This window comes from Eucyclogobius newberryi, unplaced genomic scaffold (genome assembly GCF_026437365.1).
Source record: "Eucyclogobius newberryi isolate DKJ021-1_F unplaced genomic scaffold, fEucNew1.0.hap1 SCAF_8, whole genome shotgun sequence".
Classification (NCBI taxonomy): Eukaryota; Metazoa; Chordata; class Actinopteri; order Gobiiformes; family Gobiidae; genus Eucyclogobius; species Eucyclogobius newberryi.
In genome coordinates this window covers 5,075,050-5,096,605 of record NW_027316500.1, presented here as the reverse complement: position 1 = coordinate 5,096,605, position 21,556 = coordinate 5,075,050, and the positions used below count along the sequence as shown (strand labels likewise).

General features: G+C 44.8%; 1 protein-coding gene across 1 annotated transcript in view; it reads right to left on the bottom strand.

The window, feature by feature from the left end:
* pdzd7a (PDZ domain containing 7a) overlaps window positions 1-21,556 on the bottom strand; it is a 33,684-nt gene that overhangs the window by 8,518 nt on the left and 3,610 nt on the right. Inside the window, exons 4-13 of the mRNA XM_072437483.1 lie at window positions 21,169-21,345; window positions 19,520-19,667; window positions 17,067-17,127; window positions 15,927-16,457; window positions 6,296-6,430; window positions 5,180-5,358; window positions 3,964-4,055; window positions 3,773-3,864; window positions 3,602-3,670; window positions 520-1,161 (exon numbers count right to left, since the gene is read on the bottom strand). Coding sequence (XP_072293584.1) covers window positions 520-1,161; window positions 3,602-3,670; window positions 3,773-3,864; window positions 3,964-4,055; window positions 5,180-5,358; window positions 6,296-6,430; window positions 15,927-16,457; window positions 17,067-17,127; window positions 19,520-19,667; window positions 21,169-21,345 — 2,126 coding nt within the window. The remainder of the gene's footprint in view (window positions 1-519; window positions 1,162-3,601; window positions 3,671-3,772; window positions 3,865-3,963; window positions 4,056-5,179; window positions 5,359-6,295; window positions 6,431-15,926; window positions 16,458-17,066; window positions 17,128-19,519; window positions 19,668-21,168; window positions 21,346-21,556) is intronic.

Here is a 21,556-nt window from a genome sequence, read left to right as displayed (position 1 = left end):
AATAGAAACAGGCCCATTGACTTCTGTTTCAAAACTGCCAAACTCTTCATAGTGACATCGCCGTAACAAGCAGCAGATTGTCATTTACATGTTTTTCTGTTTGAAAAGTGGTTATGTGGCATTTTACACCTCTACATGTGTCACTCTGAGTGAATATATAATAAGTAATCACAACTAAGTAAAGCGATGTGGGTGGAGATAGGGGGTAGGTGAAACGAGAACTCCAAATGTAACTCCAGTTCTATGAACCCTGGATGACCGCCAGAGGCAGTGAGCACTAAATGACTCCCTAAGCATTAATGGAACAGCCTCGGAGATTACAGTATTACTCAAACATGCAGGAATCAATCAAATCTGAGGAAACTAATGATAACAAGTTGATTCAGCATAATATCCTCTTTAATAAGTGCACTCTAAAATAAAGTGCTACCAAAGAGTCTTCAATAAGACAGTATAGATAGTATATAGTAGTAATAATAATGTGAAGAACATGATTATTACACGACATGTTGTACTGACCCAGAGACAGCTTGGCTTTGGGGATGGTGAGTGTGGTGATGTCATAATCCTCGGTCAGAACAGGATTGCTCTTTCTAACTGTGTGTGGGGAGTGACCGTTTATCACTGGGACATCCACTCTGCCCCCTGCTGGACTGCCGTCTCCCTGCGGCTCAAACACCTGTGCTATGGGCGTCCTCCCTCTGCGCGGCGAGGGCACGTGCACGCTCACCTCTGTATAGCCACTGTACTTGCCCTGGATGCCCGCGTCAGGACTGGCCTCTCGGATGCTCCTGCCCCGGGCGTTCCTCACCGGAGAGCGGCCCCGTTCATGGAGGCTCTCCCTTTGGTCCAGCCCAGAGATTTGTTCGTAAGTCCTGGAGGCGTTGCTCTCTCTGCGCTGGGGGGACAGGTGAGGCTGAGGCTGGCCCCTGTACGAGCTGTAGGCAGAGTCAGAGTACGGGCTGGGGCTGAGGGAGGGGCTGAGGGATCGTGAGCGCCCGTAGCTGTCCACAGGAATGTCCAACAGCGGGGTGAAGAGTCGGGAGGGTGCAGGGTGTCCAGACTGTGTGCTGGACATACGCAGTCTCTCCAACTCGTCCACCAGCTCACTCTCTCTCTGGTGGTCCGGCAGGGGCTGGAGGTGGAACCCACCTTGGTAGTCTTCAAACACATATAACATATCACATTAGTATTATAGCTTATGAAGAACAGTTTACACAGAGCAGTATTCAGCTGGTCAGTACAGCTGTTGGGACACAGAAAGTTTTATTTATATACTGTATGTTCAGTGCAAGGGGGATAAGATGGCGGTCCATTCAAGTCAATGGCGTGTGCCATTGGCGCATGTCACAAAAACAAAATCTCTTTCTTTCGCATGACTTCCTGGTTGTGGAGCTAGCTCTGGGCCTCTCCCCATGATGCTTTGCAGATTACCCTCAGGGCTGTCAAACTCACTTTGGGCCACAGTCCAAATTTCGATGCTCAGGCTGAATATAACGTAAAAAAACAAAACAATAACAAATATAAGATATAAATAGCTTTATATAGCCTAGTAATAGTTGTTTGTGGACACTGTTGCACAAATCTGATGGAGGTGAAAGACTGATTCCATTTCCATGCATCAGCAAAAGGGACAGGAACATGGACTTGTGATATTATTTCTGATATGAAGTGCTACTATCACAGACTTGTTAATATTGTTTGACAAACTCAATATGAGCTCACTATTTTTATAGTTTAAACTTATTTTAGTGACAAATTATTCATGTAGTGAATCAAATGAGTGCATTATGTTTGCGTTCACAGTCACATTAGTGTGGACACAGTCATGTTCAGACTTTAATACACTCTGACTAACTGTGGCTCCTGATCTGTCCAGGTTTGCACTGGTTTAGATGTTTGCATCACAGAAGATAATTTTCTTGTTGGTAGCTACACATTAGCGCCGCTTTTAGCACAGCTCTAACGTCCACAAAACCGTCTAATTTCTTTATACCACGTACGTATTTCCCAAAACCACACATCTCTTTTCTCGCTCAGAGAGAATCATGGGGGAGGGGCGGCTGCTGCAAAAGTCTGTGGGACTTGTAGTTCTAGCAATAAAAACACTATATATCTATCAGAAATTAATAAATATAAACCTCGCATGTTTGACACCTGTGTCGTACACTGTTCCTTTTATTTTAAGTTTGGACTAAAAGAATTGAGCACAGTAGGTCATTTTACAATGGTCTGGACTGTGAGGCTATTGAACAGCCGAGCGGTCACTGCTCAGTTTGGATCACGGGCAGAGGGTGATCCATTTGCTTCATTCTTGTGAACGTCAGTTAATCTGCTTCCCTATTATTGTATTATTGACAAATGACTCTTTTCATTGTTCACATTTCTAACTTATTGCTAGTATATGAAAAAAGGCATGCGAGGCAACGGCTGTTTGTGATGTTGGGCTATACAAAAATAAATTGACAGTGCATCTAGTAAAATGCTGTCACATCATCGTGCCACCAGCTTGAAATGTCCACCACATTGCAAAGTAAAGCAGATTCATACATGTATCAATAGTTTTATTGTGGCAGGTGACACATTATTCATTTGAACCCATCGTAAGTTCCTGGTTTGTGAATTTGGTTCACTGACAATGGCAATAAAAACATTCTGATTGTGTTTCTTTCACAGACATTCACATCAAAAGTGAAGAAGAGCAGGTGCATCTCATCACTGAGTCCTGACCTCCTGACCACAGCACATTGACTGTGAAGTGACTGAAGTGGCTGTGTCCAGGTGCCGCACTGGCGTAGCATGTACAGTATGTAACACAAGCCCGGGCTGAGGACACCTGACCCTGGCAGATGCTCCAGAGCGCTGGAACGTGTGCTAAAGGCCCTTCTCCAATAGCAGCACAACAAACACAGATCTGGGAATAAACATGTGTGAACTAATGCTGGGCTTAGACAACATCACAGACACTAACCCAATCAGATCTAGTCTGAACAAGCAAACAAATGACTCTCATTCATTCCACAAGTTGGGTCTACAACAAAAAACACAGGAGAACAATGAATCAGTTAAAGAGACAACATTTCCATCTAAGGTTTTCTGACATTAACCGCAACTTGACAATCGCTCACTTTTGAACATGTAAAATAGTTTAGGCCTTTAATGATGGTTTACCCAATTTTAAACTTTTATTTTTGTGTTTGTCGGATACCAACAATGAATTATTTTACCTCTCATAAACCTGGAAGTAATAGCCACAAGACGCGCTGGGATTGACATTGATTGGCTTTGGTGCTATATATAATATAGAATATATAATACAGAGATAATGTTTTTCTTCAATCAATTTTCAAAAAATTGAAATGTTTACACTGTTTATATTTTAGTTTATCTGCACATATAATATAATTTTTAGATCTGGGGTGGAGAGAAAATAGTAATAGCTCCAATATAACAAGGTATCATTCTTAAAAGTGGAGGTGTTTAATAAAAAATCAAGTTTTATTAGATTGATATCGCGACACTTGTCATTAGTGTTAGTTAGTATTGGAAAACAAGATCAGTTATCGGCCTTCACTGTTCCAAACACATAAATGAGGTGTACCTGGGATTGGAGCGATGAGATGGCGTCGAGGTGTTCCAGTGCGAGGAGAGCGCAGAGCTGGAGAGCGCACTGTGGGAAGACACAAAGAGTTACTCATGGTTTTTACAGGTTGAAAAGATCTCCTGCCGCTGTCTAGACTGGACTAGTTTGATGAAGAGTAGAGTTACTGACAGGGGCGGTTCTTGAGCACGTCGTAGGCCTCCAGTTCAAAGGGCATGGCCATGCTGTCGAAGCGGCTCAGCTCAGAGGTCGGGATCAGCATTCTGCACGTTTACAGAGGAACATCAGTCTGATCTTACAACACATTACATTTACAGCATCCGGCCTCTGTCTTTACAGAAGAAAACTAAACTTTACTTTACCTGATTTCTCGCAGAAGCAGCAGTTTCTCTGGACGGTCCAGGATGGCCAGAAGGGGGCGGATCAGATCCTCAAGCACATTTTCTGCTAAAAACTACAAAAAAAAAGTGCCAATGGGAACTTTATTTAACTGGGAACGTCAAATGGAAGACCTCAGATTAGACATGTTTTAGAGGTAGAGGAATGAAAAGTTAACACAACCATTTAAAAGAAAATGTATTCATGTATTTTTATTTCAAAGCACCTCTATTTAAAACCTATTTCTTGAACTTGAATCTTCAAAGTGTTGTTTCGCCTGCCACACAGCAAAGTGTTCATGTATCCAGTGCTCAAAACTCACAGCACTTTGCATTGTTCTCTTCATGAAATATTGATATTTGTGAGAAGGTCACAGTGTCTGCAGGAGTGCAGGTGTTTAATTACCTCTGAACAGAAAGTGTCCTGCACATGGATGTATTTGGTCCTGACTCTGTCACAGGGGCCGAGCATCAGGGATCAGCTCATATCTGATCATAATCATAAATGACAGGCATAATCCAGCTATTGTTATTCAGCTCGACACCGTCGTGACCTAAAGGGTATTTTTGGTTTGTTTTTTGACCAATAGATACATTTCTCTGGAATGTTTGTTCTTTCAATTTTCAGTCTTGGATCAGGTGTCTGACCCTCTGTTGGAAACAACACTAATGAATACATTTGAACAGAAGGTATCCATGTGTTTCATTCATGTGTTTGTTGAAGACGTCACACATGCTGTTGCCTCTTTGCTGTTAGATAGTCATGAAAAACAGTGCATAATGTAGAAAATGAAAAGGATTGACACTTCAAGAGGACAGAAGTTATGGGCTTTGATCCTTATCTACAGCGGCGAGTCACTGACACTAATAGAAGCAGCAACTTTCCACAACAAACTTTTGTGGACATTTCCATCTGCTCTTCTGCACTGGACAAGCCCTCAAAGCTTTTAAGAGCATTGTGTCTGATCCTAAAATATAATTTATTTCAACTGCCTGCAAGTTAGCTTTTGTTTATTTCCACATGGTAATTCCCTCTGCTGCCAGTAGATGGAGTGATGATACAAATCCTGAAAGCGCATGATATAAAGAGCACCTTTAAAGGACAAAAACAATACAAACAATAGCTATGATGTGTCCTTTAACAGAGACAAAGTGCAGAACAACAGTGGATTCTTAAACGCTCTGATGAAAATATACTGACCCTTTTGCAGTGCCTCATGACGGCCTGAGCCTCGTCTGCACTCAGCACCCTCTTGGCCATGTCCTCCACGTACTGCAGGGTCTGAGGGTGAGGCTGGGGGCTGCTGTCCCTCAGACCCGCACGCGACTCTTTAGGAGACGACAGGAGCTTGAAGGGCCGACTGCGCTCTTTATCTTTATCTGAACACAAACGACCAAGAGGAGCGGCTGAGACGGGGATGGGCCATAGTAACAACAATCCAGAGCTCAATACGTTTGTGGAGTATCTCCATCTCGGCTGTTTTAGTCCTGCTTTAGTCCTGTTTTAGTCCTGCTTTAGTCCTGTTTTAGTCCTGCTTTAGTCCTGCTTTAGTCCTGTTTTAGTCCTGTTTTAGTCCTGTTTTAGTCTTGTTTCAGTTCTGTTTTAGTCCTGTTTTAGGCCTGTTTTAGTCCTGGTTTTGTCCCTGGTTTAGTCACTGGTTTAGTCCTGGTTTAGCCCTCTTTTAGTCCTGGTTTTGCCCCTAGTTTAGTCCTGTTTTAGTCCTGGTTTTGCCCATGGTTTTGCCCCTGGTTTTGCCCCTGGTTTAGTCCTGTTTTAGCCCTCTCTTAGTCCTGGTTTTGCCCCTGGTTTTGTCCTGTTTTAGTCCTGGTTTTGCCCCTGGTTTAGTCTTGTTTAAGTCCTGGTTTTGCCCCTGATTTTGCCCCTGGTTTAGTCCTGTTTTAATCCTAGTTTTGCCCCTGGTTTAGACTTGTTTTAGTCCTGGTTTTGCCCCTGGTTTAGTCTTGTTTAAGTCCTGGTTTTGCCCCTGATTTTGCCCCTGGTTTAGTCCTGTTTTAATCCTAGTTTTGCCCCTGGTTTAGACTTGTTTTAGTCCTGGTTTTGCCCCTAGTTTAGTCCTGTTTTAGTCCTGGTTTTGCCCCTAGTTTAGTCCTGTTTTTGCCTCGCTTTAGTCCTAGTTTTGTCCCTGGCTTTTGACTTTTGACTCTCTCTCTCTCTTTACGGCTGAAAAAATGAAATGGCTGCATTTTCTAAACAATAAATTATACGCGCATAATTGAAATCTTCAAAAAATATTTATTTTTCCATATATTGCCCACTTAATGAATCTGTGTCAGTATAAAACACACATGTACAGACCTGTGTGTCGGGACGGGGACTTGGGGCTCTTCTCTTTGCGCTCCTTCTTGAACAACAGGTTGACAAAGGTCTTGGAGCGCTGCAGGTTTGGGGGCCCCGAGCTCTTCTCCTTCTGCTGCTTCTTCTGCCTGTCCTCTGCTCCACACGGGACAGGGGCAGGGACAGGGACAGGGGCAGGGACAAGGGCGCATTAGGGACTTTCACCTGATCCTCCATTTTCAACATGAAACATGCACAATAAACCGAACGTTTAGAAGCAGACGTCTACATAATTCACAAATTCACAGATTTTGAAAGAAATATCCAAACTTATCATCCACAAATGTTGAACCGTATCATTATTTGTTCGGGATTGGCTCCTCTCCCTCCCTTCTCTCCTCCTCCTGCCCCCTCAGTCCTCTGTGTGGAGTTATGGAGCATGTCTTCAACATGAGCCTGAAGCTGAGGCTGGTACCACGGGTCTGGAAGACCTCCTGTCTGGTACCTGTGCCTAAGACACCGCGCCCCAAAGACCTCAACAGCTTCAGGCCAGTGGCTCTCACGTCCCACCTGATGAAGACACTGGAGCGGCTGGTCCTGGACCACCTCCGCTCCACCGTGAGCTCAGCCATGGACCCGCTGCAGTTTGCATATCGGCCTGGCATCGGAGTGGAGGACGCCGTCATCTCCCTGCTGCACCGCTCTCTCTCTCACCTGGAAAAGCCTGGCAGCTCTGTGAGGATTCTGTTCTTCGATCTTTCCAGCGCCTTCAACACCATCCAGCCGCTGCTCCTGAGGGACAAGCTGGAGACGGCTGGTGTGGAGTATGACCTGGCAGAGTGGATCCTGGACTACCTCACAGACCGACCCCAGTTTGTGAGAGCCCGGAACTGTGTGTCTGACACTCGGACCTGCAGTGTGGGGGCGCCCCAGGGCACTGTCCTCGCACCCTTTCTCTTCACCCTTTACACTGCAGACTTCAGACATGACACGGACAGCTGTGTCCTGCAGAAGTTCTCTGACGACTCTGCCATCATCGGACTCATCACGGACGACGATGACGCGGAGTACAGAGGACTGGCGCAGGACTTTGTGGACTGGTGTCAGCGGAACCACCTCCTCATCAACGCGGGGAAGACCAAGGAGATGGTGGTGGATTTCCGCAGACGCCACCCCACTGCCCCCTCACCAGTGAACATCCAGGGACGGGACATTGAGAGAGTGGACTCATACAAGTACCTGGGTGTTCATCTGAACCACAAACTGGACTGGACTCATAACACAGACGCACTGTACAGGAAGAGCCAGAGTCGGCTCTACCTCCTGAGGGGACTCAGGTCTTTTGGAGTGACAGGGCCACTCCTGAAGACTTTCTACGACTCTGTGGTGGCATCAGCCCTCCTGTACGGTGTGGCCTGCTGGAGCAGCAGCATCACAGAGAGGGAGAGGAAGAGGCTGGACAGAGTCATCAAGAAGTCCAGCTCCGTCCTGGGCTGTGCTCTGGACTCGGTGCAGGAGGTGGGGGACAGGAGGGTCCTGGCTAAACTCACATCTATGCTGGACCATGAGTGTCACCCCCTGCAGGACACTCTCTCCGCTCTGGAGAGCAGCTTCAGTGAGAGACTGATCCACCCTCGATGTGTGAAGGAAAGGTTCCGTAGGTCTTTCCTTCCTGCTGCTGTCAGACTTTATAACAAAAACTGTTAGTACTGAACACTCGCAATACTGACCTAACCTAATACTGATGTGCAATTCTGTCATATGTGCAATTGCTGTTGGAATTCATGTGCAATCCATGTGCTGTCGTGACACATATTCATGTGCAATTACTGTCGGGATCACATGCAATGGTATTTATTTATTTATTTATTTATTTGTCTATGGGAGTTTTTATTTATTTATAGGAGATCTTCTAGTGAAAGTGTTTTTCAGACTTCCTATAAGTGATCTGTTCTTCTGTATCTACCTCTGTATCTACCTGCGTTGCACCAATGAAATTTCCCCATGTGGGACAATAAAGGAATATCTTATCTTATCTTATCTTATCCCTCCTTCTCTCCTCCTGCCCCCCCTCAGCCCTCTCCCTCCTTCTCTCCTCCTGCCCCCTCAGCCCTCTCCCTCCGTTCTCTCCTCCTGCCCCCCCTCAGCTCTCTCCCTCCTTCTCTCCTCCTGCCCCCCTCAGCCCTCTCCCTCCTTCTCTCCTCCTGCCCCCTCAGCCCTCTCCCTCCTTCTCTCCTCCTGCCCCCTCAGCCCTCTCCCTCCTTCTCTCCTCCTGCCCCCTCAGTCCTCTCCCTCCCTTCTCTCCTCCTGCCCCCCCTCAGCTCTCTCCCTCCTTCTCTCCTCCTGCCCCCTCAGCCCTCTCCCTCCTTCTCTCCTCCTGCCCCCCCTCAGCTCTCTCCCTCCTTCTCTGCTCCTGCCCCCTCAGTCCTCTCCCTCCCTTCTCTCCTCCTGCCCCCCCTCAGCTCTCTCCCTCCTTCTCTCCTCCTGCCCCCCCTCAGCTCTCTCCCTCCTTCTCTCCTCCTGCCCCCCCTCAGCTCTCTCCCTCCTTCTCTCCTCCTGCCCCCTCAGCTCTCTCCCTCCTTCTCTCCTCCTGCCCCCCCTCAGCTCTCTCCCTCCTTCTCTCCTCCTGCCCCCTCAGCCCTCTCCCTCCTTCTCTCCTCCTGCCCCCTCAGCCCTCTCCCTCCCTTCTCTCCTCCTGCCCCCCCTCAGCCCTCTCCCTCCCTTGCCCCCTCTGTACAGACCGATGTTGCAGCAGTCCCTGTCCCACAGTTAAGGGTGTGCAGGCTCATCCAAACTGCAGACATAAGGCCCATAACTCCCTCTGTGAGTTTGGGCTCAGATACATGTCTCTTCAGACACACTGCCCCATTCATCTTACACAACACAGTGAATACATATGAAGTGGGCGATGCATCAAAACAGATACTGGGGTTTAAATAATCAATGCAAGGAGAGCGCTGCTGTTCATGTTCGAACAGGTTTTCTCAATACATTCCATCATAACTGGAAACACAAACCTTTAGTTTCACACATGAAACTGGCACAGACTTCACGACAATCAAGTATTTGAGAGTTGGTCCAATCCTCTCAGACTGTACATAAACCCTGAAGAAAGTATAGTCCCTCCTCTCAGACTGTACATAAACCCTGAAGAAAGTATAGTCCCTCCTCTCACACTGTACATAAACCCTGAAGAAAGTGAACTCCCTCCTCTCAGACTGTACATAAACCCTGAAGAAAGTGTAGTCCCTCCTCTCAGACTGTACATAAGCCCTTTAGAAAGTATAGTCCCTCCTCTCAGACTGTACATAAACCCTGAAGAAAGTATAGTCCCTCCTCTCAGACTGTACATAAACCCTGAAGAAAGTATAGTCCCTCCTCTCAGACTGTACATAAACCCTGAAGAAAGTATAGTCCCTCCTCTCAGACTGTACATAAACCCTGAAGAAAGTATAGTTCCTCCTCTCAGACTGTACATAAACCCTGAAGAACGTGTAGTCCCTCCTCTCAGACTATACATAAACCCTGAAGAAAGTATAGTCCCTCCTCTCAGACTGTACATAAACTCTGAAGAAAGTATAGTCCCTCCTCTCAGACTGTACATAAACTCTGAAGAAAGTGTAGTTCCTCCTCTCAGACTGTACATAAACCCTGAAGAACGTGTAGTCCCTCCTCTCAGACTGTACATAAACTCTGAAGAAAGTATAGTCCCTCCTCTCAGACTGTACATAAACTCTGAAGAAAGTATAGTCCCTCCTCTCAGACTGTACATAAACTCTGAAGAAAGTATAGTCCCTCCTCTCAGACTGTACATAAACCCTGAAGAAAGTATAGTCCCTCCTCTCAGACTGTACATAAACCCTGAAGAAAGTATAGTCCCTCCTCTCAGACTGTACATAAACTCTGAAGAAAGTATAGTCCCTCCTCTCAGACTGTACATAAACTCTGAAGAAAGTGTAGTTCCTCCTCTCAGACTGTACATAAACCCTGAAGAACGTGTAGTCCCTCCTCTCAGACTATACATAAACCCTGAAGAAAGTATAGTCCCTCCTCTCAGACTGTACATAAACTCTGAAGAAAGTATAGTCCCTCCTCTCAGACTGTACATAAACTCTGAAGAAAGTGTAGTTCCTCCTCTCAGACTGTACATAAACCCTGAAGAACGTGTAGTCCCTCCTCTCAGACTATACATAAACCCTGAAGAAACTATAGTCCCTCCTCTCAGACTGTACATAAACCCTGAAGAAAGTATAGTCCCTCCTCTCAGACTGTACATAAACCCTGAAGAAAGTGTAGTCCCTCCTCTCAGACTGTACATAAACTCTGAAGAAAGTGTAGTCCGTCCTCTCAGACTGTACATAAACCCTGAAGAAAGTATAGTCCCTCCTCTCAGACTGTACATAAACCCTGAAGAAAGTGTAGTCCCTCCTCTCAGACTGTACATAAACCCTGAAGAAAGTATAGTCCCTCCTCTCAGACTGTACATAAACTCTGAAGAAAGTATAGTCCCTCCTCTCAGACTGTACATAAACTCTGAAGAAAGTATAGTCCCTCCTCTCAGACTGTTCATAAACTCTGAAGAAAGTATAGTCCCTCCTCTCAGACTGTACATAAACCCTGAAGAAAGTATAGTCCCTCCTCTCAGACTGTACAGAAACCCTGAAGAAAGTATAGTCCCTCCTCTCAGACTGTACATAAACCCTGAAGAAAGTATAGTCCCTCCTCTCAGACTGTACATAAACTCTGAAGAAAGTATAGTCCCTCCTCTCAGACTGTACATAAACCCTGAAGAAAGTATAGTCCCTCCTCTCAGACTGTACAGAAACCCTGAAGAAAGTATAGTCCCTCCTCTCAGACTGTACATAAACCCTGAAGAAAGTATAGTCCCTCCTCTCAGACTGTACATAAACTCTGAAGAAAGTGTAGTTCCTCCTCTCAGACTGTACATAAACCCTGAAGAACGTGTAGTCCCTCCTCTCAGACTATACATAAACCCTGAAGAAACTATAGTCCCTCCTCTCAGACTGTACATAAACCCTGAAGAAAGTGTAGTCCCTCCTCTCAGACTGTACATAAACCCTGAAGAAAGTGTAGTCCCTCCTCTCAGACTGTATATAAACCCTGAAGAAAGTATAGTCCCTCCTCTCAGACTGTACATAAACCCTGAAGAAAGTATAGTCCCTCCTCTCAGACTGTACATAAACCCTGAAGAAAGTGTAGTCCCTCCTCTCAGACTGTACATAAACCCTGAAGAAAGTGTAGTCCCTCCTCTCAGACTGTACATAAACCCTGAAGAAAGTATAGTCCCTCCTCTCAGACTGTACATAAACCCTGAAGAAAGTATAGTCCCTCCTCTCAGACTGTACATAAACCCTGAAGAAAGTGTAGTCCCTCCTCTCAGACTGTACATAAACCCTGTAGAAAGTATAGTCCCTCCTCTCAGACTGTACATAAACCCTGAAGAAAGTATAGTCCCGCCTCTCAGACTGTACATAAGCCTTTAAGAAAGTGTAGTTCCTCCTCTCAGACTGTACATAAGCCCTTAAGAAAGTATAGTCCCTCCTCTCAGACTGTACATAAACTCTGAAGAAAGTATAGTCCCTCCTCTCAGACTGTACATAAACCCTGAAGAAAGTGTAGTCCCGCCTCTCAGACTGTACATAAACCCTGTAGAAAGTATAGTCCCTCCTCTCAGACTGTACATAAACCCTGAAGAAAGTGTAGTCCCGCCTCTCAGACTGTACATAAACCCTGAAGAAAGTGTAGTCCCTCCTCTCAGACTGTACATAAACCCTGAAGAAAGTATAGTCCCTCCTCTCAGACTGTACATAAACTCTGAAGAAAGTATAGTCCCTCCTCTCAGACTGTACATAAACTCTGAAGAAAGTATAGTCCCTCCTCTCAGACTGTTCATAAACCCTGAAGAAAGTATAGTCCCTCCTCTCAGACTGTACATAAACCCTGAAGAAAGTATAGTCCCTCCTCTCAGACTGTACATAAACCCTGAAGAAAGTATAGTCCCTCCTCTCAGACTGTACATAAACTCTGAAGAAAGTGTAGTTCCTCCTCTCAGACTGTACATAAACCCTGAAGAACGTGTAGTCCCTCCTCTCAGACTATACATAAACCCTGAAGAAACTATAGTCCGTCCTCTCAGACTGTACATAAACCCTGAAGAAAGTATAGTCCCTCCTCTCAGACTGTACATAAACCCTGAAGAAAGTGTAGTCCCTCCTCTCAGACTGTACATAAACCCTGAAGAAAGTGTAGTCCCTCCTCTCAGACTGTATATAAACCCTGAAGAAAGTATAGTCCCTCCTCTCAGACTGTACATAAACCCTGAAGAAAGTGTAGTCCCTCCTCTCAGACTGTACATAAACCCTGAAGAAAGTATAGTCCCTCCTCTCAGACTGTACATAAACCCTGAAGAAAGTGTAGTCCCGCCTCTCAGACTGTACATAAACCCTGAAGAAAGTGTAGTCCCTCCTCTCAGACTGTACATAAACCCTGAAGAAAGTATAGTCCCGCCTCTCAGACTGTACATAAGCCTTTAAGAAAGTGTAGTTCCTCCTCTCAGACTGTACATAAGCCCTTAAGAAAGTATAGTCCCTCCTCTCAGACTGTACATAAACCCTGAAGAAAGTATAGTCCCTCCTCTCAGACTGTACATAAACCCTGAAGAAAGTATAGTCCCTCCTCTCAGACTGTACATAAACCCTGAAGAAAGTATAGTCCCTCCTCTCAGACTGTACATAAACCCTGAAGAAAGTATAGTCCCTCCTCTCAGACTGTACATAAACCCTGAAGAAAGTGTAGTCCCTCCTCTCAGACTGTACATAAACCCTGAAGAAAGTGTAGTCCCGCCTCTCAGACTGTACATAAACCCTGAAGAAAGTGTAGTCCCTCCTCTCAGACTGTACATAAACCCTGAAGAAAGTGTAGTCCCGCCTCTCAGACTGTACATAAACCCTGAAGAAAGTGTAGTCCCTCCTCTCAGACTGTACATAAACCCTGAAGAAAGTATAGTCCCGCCTCTCAGACTGTACATAAGCCTTTAAGAAAGTGTAGTTCCTCCTCTCAGACTGTACATAAGCCCTTAAGAAAGTATAGTCCCTCCTCTCAGACTGTACATAAACCCTGAAGAAAGTATAGTCCCTCCTCTCAGACTGTACATAAACCCTGAAGAAAGTGAACTCCCTCCTCTCAGACTGTACATAAACCCTGAAGAAAGTATAGTCCCTCCTCTCAGACTGTACATAAACCCTGAAGAAAGTATAGTCCCTCCTCTCAGACTGTACATAAACCCTGAAGAAAGTATAGTCCCTCCTCTCAGACTGTACATAAACCCTGAAGAAAGTATAGTCCCTCCTCTCAGACTGTACATAAACCCTGAAGAAAGTATAGTCCCTCCTCTCAGACTGTACATAAACCCTGAAGAAAGTATAGTCCCTCCTCTCAGACTGTACATAAACCCTGAAGAAAGTAAAGTCCCTCCTCTCAGACTGTACATAAACCCTGAAGAAACTATAGTCCCTCCTCTCAGACTGTACATAAACCCTGAAGAAAGTATAGTCCCTCCTCTCAGACTGTACATAAACCCTGAAGAAAGTGTAGTCCCTCCTCTCAGACTGTACATAAACTCTGAAGAAAGTGTAGTCCGTCCTCTCAGACTGTACATAAACCCTGAAGAAAGTATAGTCCCTCCTCTCAGACTGTACATAAACCCTGAAGAAAGTGTAGTCCCTCCTCTCAGACTGTACATAAACCCTGAAGAAAGTGTAGTCCCTCCTCTCAGACTGTACATAAACTCTGAAGAAAGTGTAGTCCGTCCTCTCAGACTGTACATAAACCCTGAAGAAAGTATAGTCCCTCCTCTCAGACTGTACATAAACCCTGAAGAAAGTGTAGTCCCTCCTCTCAGACTGTACATAAACCCTGAAGAAAGTATAGTCCCTCCTCTCAGACTGTACATAAACTCTGAAGAAAGTATAGTCCCTCCTCTCAGACTGTACATAAACTCTGAAGAAAGTATAGTCCCTCCTCTCAGACTGTTCATAAACTCTGAAGAAAGTATAGTCCCTCCTCTCAGACTGTACATAAACCCTGAAGAAAGTGTAGTCCCGCCTCTCAGACTGTACATAAACCCTGAAGAAAGTGTAGTCCCTCCTCTCAGACTGTACATAAACCCTGAAGAACGTGTAGTCCCGCCTCTCAGACTGTACATAAACCCTGAAGAAAGTGTAGTTCCTCCTCTCAGACTGTACATAAACCCTGAAGAAAGTATAGTCCCTCCTCTCAGACTGTACAGAAACCCTGAAGAAAGTATAGTCCCTCCTCTCAGACTGTACATAAACTCTGAAGAAAGTGTAGTTCCTCCTCTCAGACTGTACATAAACCCTGAAGAACGTGTAGTCCCTCCTCTCAGACTATACATAAACCCTGAAGAAACTATAGTCCCTCCTCTCAGACTGTACATAAACCCTGAAGAAAGTGTAGTCCCTCCTCTCAGACTGTATATAAACCCTGAAGAAAGTATAGTCCCTCCTCTCAGACTGTACATAAACCCTGAAGAAAGTATAGTCCCTCCTCTCAGACTGTACATAAACCCTGAAGAAAGTATAGTCCCGCCTCTCAGACTGTACATAAACTCTGAAGAAAGTATAGTCCCTCCTCTCAGACTGTTCATAAACCCTGAAGAAAGTATAGTCCTTCCTCTCAGACTGTACATAAACCCTGAAGAAAGTATAGTCCCTCCTCTCAGACTGTACATAAACCCTGAAGAAAGTATAGTCCCTCCTCTCAGACTGTACATAAACTCTGAAGAAAGTGTAGTTCCTCCTCTCAGACTGTACATAAACCCTGAAGAACGTGTAGTCCCTCCTCTCAGACTGTACATAAACTCTGAAGAAAGTGTAGTCCCTCCTCTCAGACTGTACATAAACCCTGAAGAAAGTGTAGTCCCTCCTCTCAGACTGTATATAAACCCTGAAGAAAGTATAGTCCCTCCTCTCAGACTGTACATAAACCCTGAAGAAAGTGTAGTCCCTCCTCTCAGACTGCACATAAACCCTGAAGAAAGTATAGTCCCTCCTCTCAGACTATACATAAACCCTGAAGAAAGTGTAGTCCCTCCTCTCAGACTGTACATAAACCCTGAAGAAAGTATAGTCCCGCCTCTCAGACTGTACATAAGCCTTTAAGAAAGTGTAGTTCCTCCTCTCAGACTGTACATAAGCCCTTAAGAAAGTATAGTCCCTCCTCTCAGACTGTACATAAACCCTGAAGAAAGTATAGTCCCTCCTCTCAGACTGTACATAAACCCTGAAGAAAGTGAACTCCCTCCTCTCAGACTGTACATAAACCCTGAAGAACGTATAGTCCCTCCTCTCAGACTGTACATAAACCCTGAAGAAAGTATAGTCCCTCCTCTCAGACTGTACATAAACCCTGAAGAAAGTATAGTCCCTCCTCTCAGACTGTACATAAACCCTGAAGAAAGTATAGTCCCTCCTCTCAGACTGTACATAAACCCTGAAGAAAGTATAGTCCCTCCTCTCAGACTGTACATAAACCCTGAAGAAAGTAAAGTCCCTCCTCTCAGACTGTACATAAACCCTGAAGAAAGTATAGTCCCAGCTGTATTGAAACTCACCTGACGCAGTGAGGTGACTCTGTGAGCGTCTGATTGGGTTGGGCGGTCCGCTCAGTGCCATGAGTGCCTCCGTTTTGGGCGAGTGATTTGGCGTGTTCCATTCCCCCGACGACAGCGTCCTTGCTTTGCCCCGCCTCTTCTCGCCGGTTCCTCCCATCTCTCTGGGCCCCTCCCCTTTCCCCCGTATGATCGAATCTTTTAAAAGCACCGTCTGCCCAACTGTCCTGCTCGTTTCTCCCACTGCAATGTGATCCGGGTACGTGACGTCCAGCGGGTGTAGCTCCTCCGAAAGTAGATGGTGCGGAGGGTCGGTCTGAACGGCGATTTCGCTCGTCCGTTCTGTCCTAATGTGGTATCTCGGTGGCTCCTCTGATGCTATGGCCACGTCGACCATATCGTGGCCGAAAAGCGGAGGGTAGAGCACTTGGGAGAGTCCACTTTCAGAACTAAGAGGGGTGCCCGAGGACAAGGAAGACGCCGAAGAATTAGAGTCCGAACCATGTGACCAAGACGGTGGACCCCCATTGGCCACTGCAAAATAACATTACAACACAAGATTTGAAAATGTAACAACTAGTAACTCAAAATAGCAGATGTGCAAGTGTGTTTGCTTTCACATGTGCTGCTGTCGGGATTAAACCGCCCTGACCTCATCTACATGTTAATCTTCTCTGCTTTTAAAACGACTCGCTTCTTCTGTGTTTGGGTGCGGCTCCTAAAGGCAGCGGATGGAGGATAAGGTCGCGATCTCGGCCAGATGACAACGGATTGTGTGGATTATAATAAGAGGAGGTTTGGACGCTTAAGGGTGAGAAAACCACTTGTCCCGTCTGAGCTTCAAATAAATGAGATCGTCAGAGGGAAGAGGAAATGTGAAATGTATATATTTAAATTTGGTGTGAATTCAATGCGCTGTCATCTGCTGATCTATTTTAAAGTGTGAACCTCTACTTTTAAGGGGACATCTGGCAAATCAACTTTAACAAGCTTTTAACTTTGTTACAGCAGTGTTTCCTCATCTCTAGTTTCCTCAAATTTGCATTTTGATTGGTTCCTGCAGGTTTGATGCAATTTAATGCAAGGTTATAGAAATATTCTGTCAATTTTCTATAATGTCATTAAAACCTTCACTGAACTTACGTTTGTCAAGCCAGCCATACTCTGCCACCAGCTCCTTGTACGCAGGGTATCGTCCAGCCTCCTGAGAATGAAGTCCAGATGTAAAGCACAGATACTACGTAACACTTTATGACAACTTAAAAACGCAAATCGCAAAATCGCAGGGTGTTTAAATACTTTACTTCCTCACTGTATTATGAACTATAACACCATTTTACATTTTTTTCAATGTAAACCACAATATTGATGTAAAACAGCTTGATGCTAGAAAAAGGTCCATTGACTTCCTCAGTCTTGATTTTTCAAATAGTCACGTGGGGATAGGGGGTAGGTGGAAACAGGACTTTTCTTAGCACTCGAGCCTCAGTTTTAGGTCAATACAGCATTTAGGAGTGAAGCTGATTTAGCATAATATGTCTATGTCTAAAGCTATTAAAAGTATAGTTCTCCCTCTTAGAAATGATGGAGGGGTTTGAAATTTTCACCGTAGGTGCATTTCCACTGTGAGAGATGAAATCTAAAAAGAAAAATCCGGAAATCGCATTGTATGACTTTTAAATAATGTTTTTGTATGTTATTGCTGCAAATAAGTATTTGAACACCTGCCAATCAGCAAGAATTCTGGCTTTCAAAGACCTGTTAGTCTGCCTTTATAAAGTCCACCTCTACTCCACTTATTCATCAAAATTAGTAGCACTAGTTTGAGCTTCTTAGCTGCACAAAGACACCCACACAACTACTACCATGGGCAAGACCAAAGAGCAGTCAACAGACACCAGAGACAAAATTGCAGACCTCCACATGGCTGGAAAGGGCTTTGGGGCAATGGTAGGCAGCTTGGTGAAAAAAGATCAATTGTTGGAGCAATTGTTGGAAATAACGATCCACTCCTCAGAGCACTAGTTACCATTAGACCTTTAGGGTGAAATACTGATGCCTAATGTGATGCCTTTTGTGCCTGTTTTATCTGCCAATAATGTTAGGAAATGTAGAACTTATAAAATAAAGCTTCCACTCCCAAAAGCTTGCGTTGTGGCCATGAGTGCTCTGTCAGCCAGAGCATTGAAGCATTGGCTGGGTCTTCAACATGACAATGACCCACAGGACACAGCCAGGAGAACCAAAGAGTGGCTCTTTAAGAAGCATATCAAGGTTCTGGAGAGGCAAGCAGGTCTCCAGACCTAAATACAATAGAAAATCTTTGGAGGGAGCTGAAACTCCGTGTTGCTCAGCGACAGCATAGTAGGCATAGTAACTACTTAATTGATGCCCTAACTCCTCACCCTAACCCCTTAATTACTTAGTTACTAAACCTGAACCTTTATTGGCCTTGCCTCCACCCTCCCAGATCCTCCCGCCTGATCATCTGCTCCTGCTGGGGGATAAAAGGTCCACACACAATCAGAGACAGTGGTCCCTTCATTGATCTGCATTAAGTTATTCTTAGTTTAATTTTGAATTAGCCAGAGCTACAGGTTTATTCTGTGGCAAATAAATATTATTTAAAGGCGGTATGGACGATTTTTCGGCGATTTGAGAACGCAGGCGGAAGTGCGCATGTGCACTCCCCCGTGCGGACCGATACAACACACACGTGCGTTTGTTTATTAGCTCAACGGAGCGCATCGCATCGCTCGTCTCCCGTAGATTTCTGTCCACTTCTGCGTCAGCTCGAACTGTCTTTCTCCGTCTTCATTTTGCCCGTACACTGAGGGAACTATATTATGATAGATCCATGCGCTTAGGCACGCGGAAACGTGGGGACGAGCCTGACGCGGCTGCAGGTGAGCGGTAGGTGCGTTTTATGATTGATACGTGGCAGGACAAATGATTTATCCACGCCACGAGGAAATATGATAAAAAAATTGCTGAAAAAAATCGTCCATACCACCTTTAACTTCTATTTAACTGCTCCCCTTTTTATTCTACACTCGGTATAACATCTTATTAGATATTATGCCATCTTCGTGGGCCTCATGGCACGCTGCATTCATAAACTATTAGTTCATTATGAATTGAATCTTTGTCCATGCTTTATAAGGACAGATTGAGATGTAGTCAGTACATGTGAAATGTAGATATTGTCTAGCATTACATTTGAAAGGTTTGAATAAATGTAATTCTTGAACCATGATCCCCGTCTTCTGTCCCACACTGATCCCATAAATTGTGCTTTTCTGTTGATTATAACTCGATCCCTGATGGCTCTAAATAATGGAGGATCTGCTGGCTGTTTTTCACACATGGAACCTGAGCTGTCAGGGGTAAAACGAGCACGCACCAGTGTCCGAGAGCTACGAGCCACTCCGCCAAAACACTGACCCAACACAATGGAGCCTTACGAACAAACCACACAGGCTAAGTGTCTACGGCCTGTCCCGCTCCCTAATGCCATTTATTATTGAGCCACGGCTCTAAGGGCATAAATCAACCCTGTTTTGACACAGTATATGAGGGAGGACGGGAAAGTTCACCTTGATGGTTAGCATGATGTGCGCGTGGCCCTTTAGCACCTCCACTGCGTTGCTGTGGCTGATGTCTTCAAAGCTCACACCGTTGGCTGCCAGGATCTGGTCGCCCATTTTGATGCCGTGCTGCTCAGCGAGACCACCCGGATCCAGCCTTTAATTTAGAACATATAAACAAAGGAAATAAGGGTGTAACTAAATTGAACCTGAAAAAAACTGAAAACTCATATGAAGCAAACAAATACATGCGCCTGGTAATTGGGTTTTCCCACCTCCGACTTGAAATATGGAATGCTTCACATACAAGATAAACTGACATGTTACAACGAAGGTAATCACAACTAAAAGTGAATCTGAGTGGTTCCCAGCAGCAAGCCACATATCAGACCATCCTTAATAAAAATCTGTCTACACAGAGTCTTACGGGTTTCAAGTGTTAGTGAAGCACTTTCAAATCTTTATCCTACAATGTTTGCAAAAGAGTGTAATTTGAATCTTCTTAAATCCCGAGGCCGTAGCCCACACTCCACCTCGGATAAACGATAGCATAATTGAGGCTGATTAAGAAGGCTGAATGAACAAGACGTGGCTGTAGAAGAATGCGTGCCTGGGCTTGTCTTGGCTCGTCTGCGTTTCTTTGTTAGTGTAATGGAAATGAATTACAGACATTATTATCCTCATTGTGATGTCAGACAGTGTGCGAGCCTAATAAGTGCCACACAAATCCTTTAATGGCACTGGAAGTCATTACATGCAATTAAGCTTGTGTCCTGGTGTTTGGCACCAACACAGAAAGAGCAGGAACTCTTGGTGGAGCTGGTGTCTGCTGCTGAAGCTGGCACATTCTGGCCATTCAAATGATGTTATGTTGTCAAGATACTGAAGTTTATCACCCTGATATTTATTTTAGTCCTGGCTTGGACCTGGTTTAGTCCTGGTTTTATTTCAGATCAAATTAGACCTGTAATTCTGTCAATAATCAAACATGCTCTGAAAAGAACAAACTATACTTTATAAAGAAAACTCTTGTTCTGCCTGTAGTTTTTACCTCTATGAAAGGTATGCACAGCCATGTGTGGGATTCTTGTAATTAGTTTATCAGTTCAGATTTCAGTCTTCTCTTAAATGTTAATGCTCCTCAAGTTGTTTACAATGTGCAATTATATTATAATATTATTATTATTTTCCAAAATCATGCGGACCTGGTTTGGACCTGGTGTAATCTCAGTGTAATCCTGTTTTAACCCTTCTATAATCTGCATTAAGAGCTTTTTACACCGAGCTCTTGTTTTGCAGTTTTTGCCGCTTGTTCTTGTTGCATCAACTGCGCTGTGATTGGTTAAATCTTAAAGTGGGCGTGGCTGATTGTAAATATATAATTTGTTTGTGATATTTAATATTTAAAAAATACATTTTCAGCCATTTTGATGAACATAAAACACACATCATAACTGTCTTGACACTGAACTGAATTGTCTTGTTGAGTTAAAACAGCATTTTACCTCTCTGTTATCTTCTTGGGGCAGATATTGAATATGTTGACTACGAGGGCACTTAAGGGGCAGGAGCTTGAGCACTACCTGGGCTGTACCTGAGCATGTCCCTGTCGGTTACGCCTCCCAGATTCAACAGCTTAGTATCAGTGTTCTTCTTACTTGGACACGTAGATGCCCAGTCCAAACTCTCGGCCTCCTCGGATGTTGAAGCCGAGGCAGTAATCGTCTGAAGTGGTGAAGAGGTGCACGATCCTCCTCAGGGCGCTGTCCGAGCTGACTACAGAAGGCGTCCCATCGTTCTCCTCCACCACCATGCGCCGGTGAATCAGATCCACCCTGCACGCACACACACACACACACACACACACACAAAGAGTTCACACGTTTTCTCTATGATTTGTTGAAGCAGCCGGTATCTTGTTATCAAACTCAAAAGGTCAGAAAGGTAATGTGTCGAGTGGTGCCACCTGAGAGCCAGATACAGTAGATGTGACGGAGCAATGCGTGTCAGTAGCAAGTGGATGTACAATAACAAAGCAGTTTGAGA